Source organism: Rhineura floridana, chromosome 17 (genome assembly GCF_030035675.1).
Source record: "Rhineura floridana isolate rRhiFlo1 chromosome 17, rRhiFlo1.hap2, whole genome shotgun sequence".
NCBI lineage: Eukaryota > Metazoa > Chordata > Lepidosauria > Squamata > Rhineuridae > Rhineura > Rhineura floridana.
In genome coordinates this window covers 21,393,211-21,402,424 of record NC_084496.1, presented here as the reverse complement: position 1 = coordinate 21,402,424, position 9,214 = coordinate 21,393,211, and the positions used below count along the sequence as shown (strand labels likewise).

The window sequence follows — 9,214 nt, the reverse complement described above, 5'->3', positions numbered from 1 at the left end:
GCAATTGTGGGAACAACTTTCAGGTATAGGCCTGTTTGTTTGTTTAAATAAATAAATAAAATGTGATTTTTTTCCAGCAAAATTGGTCAAATTGAATGGCATCATTCCAAGCACTGGGCTATCCATATATAGTTTCTGCATTGATATTTATTTTTGGTATTTAGATTCCCGTATCCCATTTGAAGTGGGCACTGCAAGGCCAACCCTTATTGGAATCCACCCTAATTCCTGCTTCCTTCTCACTGCCAACTGGCTAAATTCTTTCCTTTCACCTGGTGTAAGTGAGCCTGGGCTGAAACAGTGCCTTTAAAAAGCAAAATCCGCAAGGCAGGGGTTCTATTTCAGCCTCCTTCAGTCCCTTGAGCTGCACGGCTGTGTTTATAAGTCGCCCTAGAAGGAGAAGCGAGGCAAGACGAAATCCCCAAGAAACAGAGGCATTACTTGATCTCTCCTGAGGGATCTGTTCCTGGGCCAATCAGCCTTCCTTGGACAAAGCCACTGATGCTCATAGGGAGAAACTGATACCTCAAGACTTATTGGGTGGGTATAAAAGAGTCGAGCCAGTCTCTTGTAAGCCAGGGGTGTCTCTGTGTCTTGTCTCTCTGGTAGGTACTCTTTGGCCATTTCTGGGAGGTGGTGGTGGTGGTAAGAACCATCTCCAGATTGTGGTATTTTCAAAGGGCAAGAAATTAAAGCCGGATGGTTTCTCTCTCTCTTTGCCCCCGGGGTTAACTGGGGTTCCTAACACAGGTCCAGTGTGATTAGTGGGGATTTTGTGATTTTGCTATTTCATCATTTTGATAGATTGTATTAACCGTAAGGTGGAGAATCTGCTTTGCATGCAGAAGTTCCCAGGTTCAATCTCTGGCATCCCAAGGGAGACCTGGGAGAGATCCCTTCCTGAAAGCCTGGAGAACCCACTGCCAGTCAATACTGATCAAGATGGACCAATGGTCTGTCTCAGTCTAAGGCTATAGCCTTATGTACTTTTACTGCAAAATTCTTTAACATTAATATGCTGTTTTCAGCTCTGGGGTCCTTTGGACCAAAAACTGGCATATAAATCAACGATGGCATAAACGTAAGGGTTGACAAGAAAACAGAGGCGGCTACATGGAGAAATCTTCTGACTGTGCTCTACTTTTTCCGTTCCCTCATCCAGGAGCCTTGTGGGCAACACTCTTCTTTGCCTTTTCTTCCTTTCTGGTTCAGCCTTGTGCCTAAACTGTTGCCAAGATGCCCGGCGCATATAAAGGAGAATGTGGGGAGGATGTGGACCCCATGTTGTTCCTGGCTCCCAGCGAGAAAGAGAAGATTGAGGCAATGGGCAAGTCGTATGACATCAAGAAGTCAGTGTGGGTCAAGGATGAAAAAGAGGGATTCATCGCTGGAGAAGTTCAGTCCGAAAGTGACAATCAAGTCACTGTGAAGACAGTGACAAATCAGGTGACTTGATGGGATAGGAGGAATGCTTTCTTAGCTGGCAAGGTCTTTGACCTGCTCCTTAGCGGAAGAACCTGACAATGGGTTCTAGCTAAGTAACATTTACTCTGAGAGAGTGGACCCACTGAAATTAAAGGACTCAAAGTTAGTCATGCCCATTAATTTTAAGGGGTCTACGCTGAGTAGAACTTTTTTAAGTGGGAAGGGGATATTAGTAGGGATGGGTGAGAAATTCGATTCAGTTTGCATTTGAAGATGAATCTATCAAATCCGCACTGTCTGAAACAATGCAAGGACTGAAACACAGCCATCCTTTGAAATTTGCACTTATTTGAATTTTGCAACGCAGTTCACTGACCAAACAATGTTTACAAAAATACATATGTTAAGGGAAAATGTTTTGTTAAGGGAAATGTGCATAAAAATGAAAATATCTGAAAATGCCATACAAAAATGTATTATATGATGAGAAATTTCTTGCCAAAATATGGATGTTAGCCTCCAAAAATGTGTTTATTAGGAGAAATTTGCACTAAAATGTAGGAGTATTTTCATTAGGATTTTATTTATTTATTTTTTCCAAATTGCTGCAGAAATATGGAGAACTGAATTTAACACTGGAAAAATGAGAAACTGAGACAACCAAAATTGACAGAACGTTCCATCCCTAGATATTAGCTGCAAGGCAGAGTGGAGATATAAACAATTTTTGCATGATGAAGTTGGTCATTTAGACCAAGAAACCACCAAGGCCTTGGAATTCTCCAAGTTTGAGTTACAACTCAACTGGGATTGACAAAAAAGGATTAGATTATGAGTTCCTGATTACCGTGGGGTCAGTTACGTTAGGATGCCTCTAGGCTGTCCCAATTTTGTGGGAAGGGTTCAAGCACAGACCAGAACTTCAGGTTTCAGCATTTGAAGTGGATAAAAGTGCTCTGTTGAGCTTGTTTTTAACTGACATTTTGAAGCTGGGAAAGTCTTGGGGAAATGCACTGAAAAGTGTGTGATGATTAACAGGAAGATGTATAAACACCCTGCAAGCAATGACTTTATAAGAGGATTCGACAAATTCTCGGAGGATAAGGCTATCGGTGGCTACTAGCCATGGTGACTATTTTCTGCTTCTATGGTTGGAGGTAGCATGCTTCCAAATACAAGTTGATGGAAACCAAAGTAGAAGAAAGTGCTCTTGTGCTGAGGTCCTGCTTGCTGGCTTCCCCACAGGCATCTAATTGGGCCACTGTGAGAACAGGATGCTGGATTAGATGGGTCACTGGCCTGATCCAACAGGCTCTTCCTATGTTTTCAAATCAGCATGAATGGTTATTGTTGTATAACCATCCTGTAAACAAAGAAGAACAAATGCTCAATAAAGACATAATGTAGCCACGTAATCTGATGTGCCATCAAATCAACTCAATAAACAGGTTGACTGGAGGAGCCCTTAAGCTGGAGAAAAATGCTGCAGGGTGAAAGAGAGTGTGTAGCAATCAGGGTTTAGGAGCTGGCTGAGTGATGAAAGTGATGGAGGGGGTCAACTATATTTTTGCCCTGGCTTTCCTCCATGGAGCTCAGGGCATTCTGCATGGCTGTTCTCCCTCAAAACAACCCTGTGAGGTAGATTAAGCTGAGAAAAGCCAACTGGCCCAGGACTACTAAATATGTTTTGTGATTCAGTAGGGATATGAGAGCCAGTGTGGTGTAGTAGTTAGAATATTGGACTAGGACTTGAGCAACCAGGGTTCAAATCCCCTCTCAGCCATAGAGCTCACTGGCTGACCTTGAGCCGGTCACTGCCTCTCAGCCTAACCGACTTTAGAGGGTTGTTGTGGAGATTAAATGAAGAAGGGAGAACAATGTATGCCACCTTGGGCTCCTTGGAGAAAAAGGTAGAATATAAATGCAACAAACAAACAACCTGTTACTCTAGCAACTAGACCACACTAGGACTGTGTGCAAAGTCAAGCAAATTTAGAACAGCAATGGGTGACATTTATAAAGTGTGAGAAGCACAGAGGTCCAAGGCTTAAATGGCAACGTTAAGATCTTAGTTTCTCTGCAGTGGCAGCAGCATGAAGACCTGGCTAGACATGAATATTGGGCTGAGGTGGCCACCTGGCCAATAGTTGGCCAGCATAGTCAGTTTTGAATGCCCAGATCTAAATATTTTTGAATGCCCTGTTCCTTAGGTCAAGAATAACAAACGTGGTTGTATCCAGGTTTGTGGACTCCAACTCCCATCAGCCTCAGCTAGCATGGCTAAAGGTCAGGGATGATAGGAGCTGTAGTCCAAAAATCTGAAAGGCATCTTGTTCATTCACCCTGCCTTAAGTCTCTCTCTCGCTCTCTCTGTCTGTCTCCCATAGTAAAAAATTTTAACCTGAATTTGTCTCCACCTGGGCAATTACCTGACCTGCAGTTATCATTTGCCAGTGTTTCCTATCTGCACCTCAAGGCTCTTTATTGGGTGCCTCTACCAAATGAGGAGCAATAGGTGGCAACTAGTGACAGGGCCTTTCTAGAGGTGGCACCCTGGTTCACCTGGCATCATCTTTGAGCTGTTTTCATTGCCAGGTGAAGATATTTTATTCTCCCAGCCTTTAATATATTTTGAAATGTTTGTTTGTTATTACGTTTATCGCCCACCTTTCCTCAAAGGAATGCAAGGTGGCATACATGCTCTCCCCACTCCATTTTATCCCCGCAACAACCCTGTGAGGAAAGTAAGGCTGAGAATAGTGATTGACTCAAGGTTGTTCAGTGGGCTTCATGCCTGAGTGGGGATTTGAACCCTGTCGCCCATGCCCTAGACTGACACTCTAATCAGTACACCACATTGCCTCTCTAATGTTATGCCACCTTATTTTCTCTCTTTTATTTCAAAACTGGCTAAAATATTCTTGAGGTCACTAGAGAATTTTTCTAACTGATTAATTTATTTTATTCTCTGATGCTAGATTTTTTTATACTGCTTTATATTGTTTGATGGCTTATCATTGCATTTTAATGTTTTTACTTTTATTTTAAGCTGCCCAGAACTAGGGATGAGGAGAATTTAGTTTCAGTTCACATTTAAAGGTGAATCTATCAAATTTGCCCCTTCGGAAACAATATAAAGACTAAAACTCAGCTGTCATTTGAAATTTGCACTTACCCAAATTTTGCAATGCAGTTCTCCAACCAACCACTATTTACACAAATGTATTGTGTTAAGTTAAAGTGTGCATAAGAATGAATGTACAAGTAAAAACAACATACAAAACGCATTATATTAGGAGAAATTGCTTGCAAAAATGTGTAATTAATCAAAACTGCATATAAAAATGTGTTTGGGTTGTATACTCAAGAGTAGACCCATTTAAATTAATGGTCATGACTAAGTTAGTCATGTCTTAATTTCATTGGGTCTACGCTGAGTAGAACTAACATTGAAAGTAACCCTTTATCAGGAGAAATTTGCACTGAAATGCTGAAAATGTTTCAGAAGGATCTTTTTTTAATAATTATGGATTGCTGCAGAAATGTGGAAAACTGAATTTAGGACAGGAAAAATGGGTGAGACAGTTCCCTCAATCCCTGCCCAGAAAGAACATGTAAATATTTTACTGCTCAAAGTTCCACAGCCTTGGTCCCCAGATATTGGTGGAATGCAGATCCCATCATTGGCTTGGCTGGTTGGGGATGAGGAGAGTAGAAATGGAAAAACCTGTCAATTTCAGTTCTCTCAGTTTCTCATTTTTCCAGTCTTAAAGTCAGTTCTCAACATTTTTGCAGCAATTTGTGATTTTTTTAAAAAAAAATCCTCATGAAAATTCTCCAGCATTTTAGTGTGAATTTCTTCTAATAAACACATTTTTGTAGGTAGTTTTGACCAATGTACGCATTTTTGCAAGCCATTTTTGATCATATGATGCATTTTTGTATGTTATTTCCACTGATATATTCATTTTTATGCACGTTTTCCCTTGACATATGCATTTTTGTAGACATTGGTTGGTTGGCGAACTGCATTGCAAAATTTAAGTGCAAATTTCAAAGGATGGCTGGGTTTCAGTTCTATTGTTTCAGAAAGTGCGAATTTGATGATTCGACTTGACCTGTGCACTGAATCTAATTTCTCGCCCATCCCTGGACGGGAGTTGGTGTCTAATAACAACTGGGGATGCAAGGCTGAAGAACATGATGCTGAACATAGTTAAGACTTGGAAGCTTTGTGCGGATTATGGTGCTGTGCCTGGAGTTTCACTAAATTATTTTACTGCACAGACCGTCACCCTAAAGAAGGATGATGTTCATCAAATGAACCCACCCAAGTTCTACCAGGTTGACGACATGGCCAACATGACCTTCCTGAATGAAGCCAGCGTCTTAGACAACCTGCGGCAGCGTTATGCAATGATGAGGATCTATGTAAGTGAGACGATGGATGAGGGCATCTAACCAGCACGGTAGATGTAGGTGTTCCAGAGGCGATGCACTTATTTATTTGTTTGTTTGTTTGTTTGTTTGTTTGTTTGTTTATTTATTTATTTATTTATTTATTTTATTTATTAGTCTCCCATCTGGCTGGTTATCCAGCCACTCTGGGCGATGTATAAAATAGACATACAAATACATTAGACATTAAAAATCTGAAAACAATGATAATAAAATCTAGCCCACCCCAAAAGCCTGCCTGAAGAGCCAGGTCTTCAAGGCCAGGTGGAAGCTCATCATAGAAGGTGCATGGCAGAGATCATTTGGGAGGGAGTTCCACAGGGTGGGGGCCACAATTGAAAAAGCCCTCTCTCTAGTCCTCACCGGTCTGGCTGTTTTGACTGATGGGATGGAGAGAAGGTCTTTTGAGGCTGATCTTGTTGGGTGGCATAGCTAATGATGCTGGAGGCGCTCCTTCAGATAGACTGGGCCGAAACCATGTAGGAATTTAAAGGTCAAAACCAACATCTTGAATTGGGCCCGGCAAGCAACTGGTAACCAGTGCAACTCTTTTAGCACTGGAGTGATGTGGTCTCATCAGCGGCTGCCTTTAATCAGGCGCGCCGCCGCATTCTGTACCAGTTGCAGCTTCCAGACCTTTTTCAAGGGTAGCCCCACGTAGAGCGCATTACAGTAGTCTAGGCAAGAGGAGACCAGTCAGATCTTGGGCCAGGCTGCGTGATAACGTGATGTGTTTCAGGTATCTGAATGTGCCGACTCTGAACCTGGATTTTTAAAAAATCGATATCCCGCTTCAAGCATAGGATGCAGGTTGTGTACATGACCCACAGTTGCCTTCTATTTTACATCCAGATCTTCCACAGCTGAATGTGGAGGGTTGTCTGTTAGGGCGCATGGGGCTTTGCCCCATTATCATCAGTCTACTGCTCTTAGCTAGACCCCCAGCTGCCTGCTTTCTTACTCACAAATAGAAGTGGAGAAATTCGATTCAGTTCAGATGTGTAAAGGTGAACTTATTAGTAAGTGACAACTTTTGTTTTAATTTTTGCAGGAGGGATGGGAAGCACTTTCAAATTCCTTGACGGTGCAGGAGGATAGCTCATCTCAAGCTTTGTTCTTATGCATAGTTTATTGGTTCTTTCAAATTTCTGTAACAAGACGAGTAACAAGCATGAACAATAAAAGGGTGGTGTGGGGCATTCCAACACATCAACCCTCACTCTGGTTCAATGTGGGTCTGCCCAGAATAAGCTTTGCCACTACACCCTCCTTCGCCAACCTGGTGCCCTCAAGGGGTTTTGAACTGCGACTCCCATCAGCACCAGCCAGCATGTGGTGGCTGGGGCAAATAGGAATTGCAGTCCAAAGCACCTGGAGAACACCAGACTGGTGAAGGCTACACCAGGCTGTATAAACGTAACTGAGTAATGTGACCAAAGCAACTCTGTGCTGGGATTCGCACTTCGGTTTCCTTGCTCTTAACCCAGACCCCACTAACTCACAATAAGAAGCTTATCCTGGCTACTTTGTGCTCCTTCCAGACTTATTCCGGCCTGTTCTGTGTCACCATCAATCCTTATAAGTGGCTGCCCATCTACGGAGCCCGAGTGGCCCAGATGTACAAGGGCAAGAAGCGTACGGAGATGCCCCCTCACCTCTTCTCCATCTCTGACAACGCCTACCACGACATGCTCATGGGTGAGTGCTGAGAAGGGCCCCCTAAACTTCCACAGTTGTCCTCAGGGCTGTGGAGTTGCAGCCGGAGTCGGGAGCAATTTTGGGTGGAGTCAGAGTCGGGAGCAATTTTGGGTGGAGTCGGAGTGAGAGTCGGGAGCAATTTTGGGTGGAGTCGGAGTTGGTAGAAATGTACCAACTCCAACTTCCAAATAAATGTTGATTGACAAGAAGCAATTTTGGGTGGAGTCGGAGTTGTGGAGTCGGAGTTGTGAGCAATTCTGGGTGGAATTGGAGTTGGAGTCGGAGTCAGGAGCAATTTTGGGTGGAGTTAGAGTCAGAGTTGGGAGCAATTTTGGGTGGAGTTGGTAGAAATGTACCGACTCCAACTTCCAAATAAATTTTGATTGACAAGAAGCAATTTTGGGTGGAGTTGGTGTCAGAGTCGTGGAGTCAGAGTTGGGAGCAATTTTGGGTGGAGTTGGAGGAGCAATTTTGGGTGGAGTCGGAGTCAGGAGCAATTTTGGGTGGAGTTGGTAGAAATGTACCGACTCCAACTTCCAAATAAATTTTGATTGACAAGAAGCAATTTTGGGTGGAGTCGGACAGTAGAAAAATAGAGGAGTCGGAGTCGGAGTCGGAGTTGAAGGTTTGGCGTACCGACTTCACAGCCCTGGTTGTCCTCCCTCCCAGGCTCAGTGACCACAAGCAGGGAGCCACCACTGAGTAGGCCCGTTGTCATGTCACGAGTCGCAACCCTCTGCACCTCCCTTGGAGGGGGCAAACACAGTTGTCCTCCTCCCAAACTCAGTGGCATATCACAGGCATTACATGTAAAAAGTCCCATGTTCGATCCCTCACGTCTCCAGTTAGGGCTAGGAAAGGCCCTGGGACCCATGTCTTAAACCCAGGAGAGGTGCTGTCAATCTGTGTAAAAAATACTGAGCTAGAAGTGCAAGGGGAGGAAGCGTGCAGAGATGCCCCCTCCCCTCTCCTCCATTTCTAATTATACCTACCGTACCATGCTTGAGTGAATGCTGAGAAGCCTCCACATATGATGATGATGAATTAGATTTGTTAGTCGCTTATTAACCCATACATCTCCAAGCAACTTGCACATTAAAAACATAAATATAAATAGAGAATACCATAAAACAGAACAAACAACGTCCATAACAGTCACTGGGAGCTAATGGATTGGCAGCACATTAAGACCAAAACATCTCTAATGTTACTTCTTCTCAATGGTCCTCCTATTTTCTTGCCCTTTTCACCTACTCCTCTCTCTCGCCCCATGTCGATTCCTATTTTAACCTTAATTCTTTGACCTTTTCTTCTTGTCTGGACTGGGACCCAGTCACTCCTCAAGAAATATCTATCTTGATCTCTTCCGTACCTGCAAAGAAAGCGCCAGGAGAGGACATGCTTCCCGCAGAGTTGTTCAAAGCTAACCCTGACTGGTGGGCCCCTGTATTGGCCAAACTGTTTACTTTTATAAATCAATACAGCAAAGTCCCTCCTGGGTGGGGAATCAGCATTGTGGTCCCAATTCATAAAAAGGGTACTAAGGCTGACCCCAAAAGCTTTAGATTGATCAGCCTACTCGATATCGTTGCCAAACTTTATGCCAAGTACTTATTAGGCAAACTAGATGCTT

The 9,214-nt window shown here is 43.3% G+C and overlaps 1 protein-coding gene across 2 annotated transcripts in view; it reads left to right on the top strand.

Annotated features, from left to right (window-relative positions):
* Positions 1-435: 435 nt before the first annotated feature.
* Positions 436-9,214, top strand: part of LOC133372009 (myosin-16) — an 86,440-nt gene continuing 77,661 nt past the window's right edge. Inside the window, exons 1-4 of one of the 2 annotated variants that reach the window (XM_061600174.1) lie at positions 436-540; positions 1,163-1,446; positions 5,713-5,856; positions 7,425-7,581. In XM_061600174.1, the coding sequence (XP_061456158.1) occupies positions 1,237-1,446; positions 5,713-5,856; positions 7,425-7,581 (511 nt within the window). In that variant the 5' untranslated portion in view covers positions 436-540; positions 1,163-1,236. The other variant, XM_061600176.1, reaches the window with a different exon arrangement.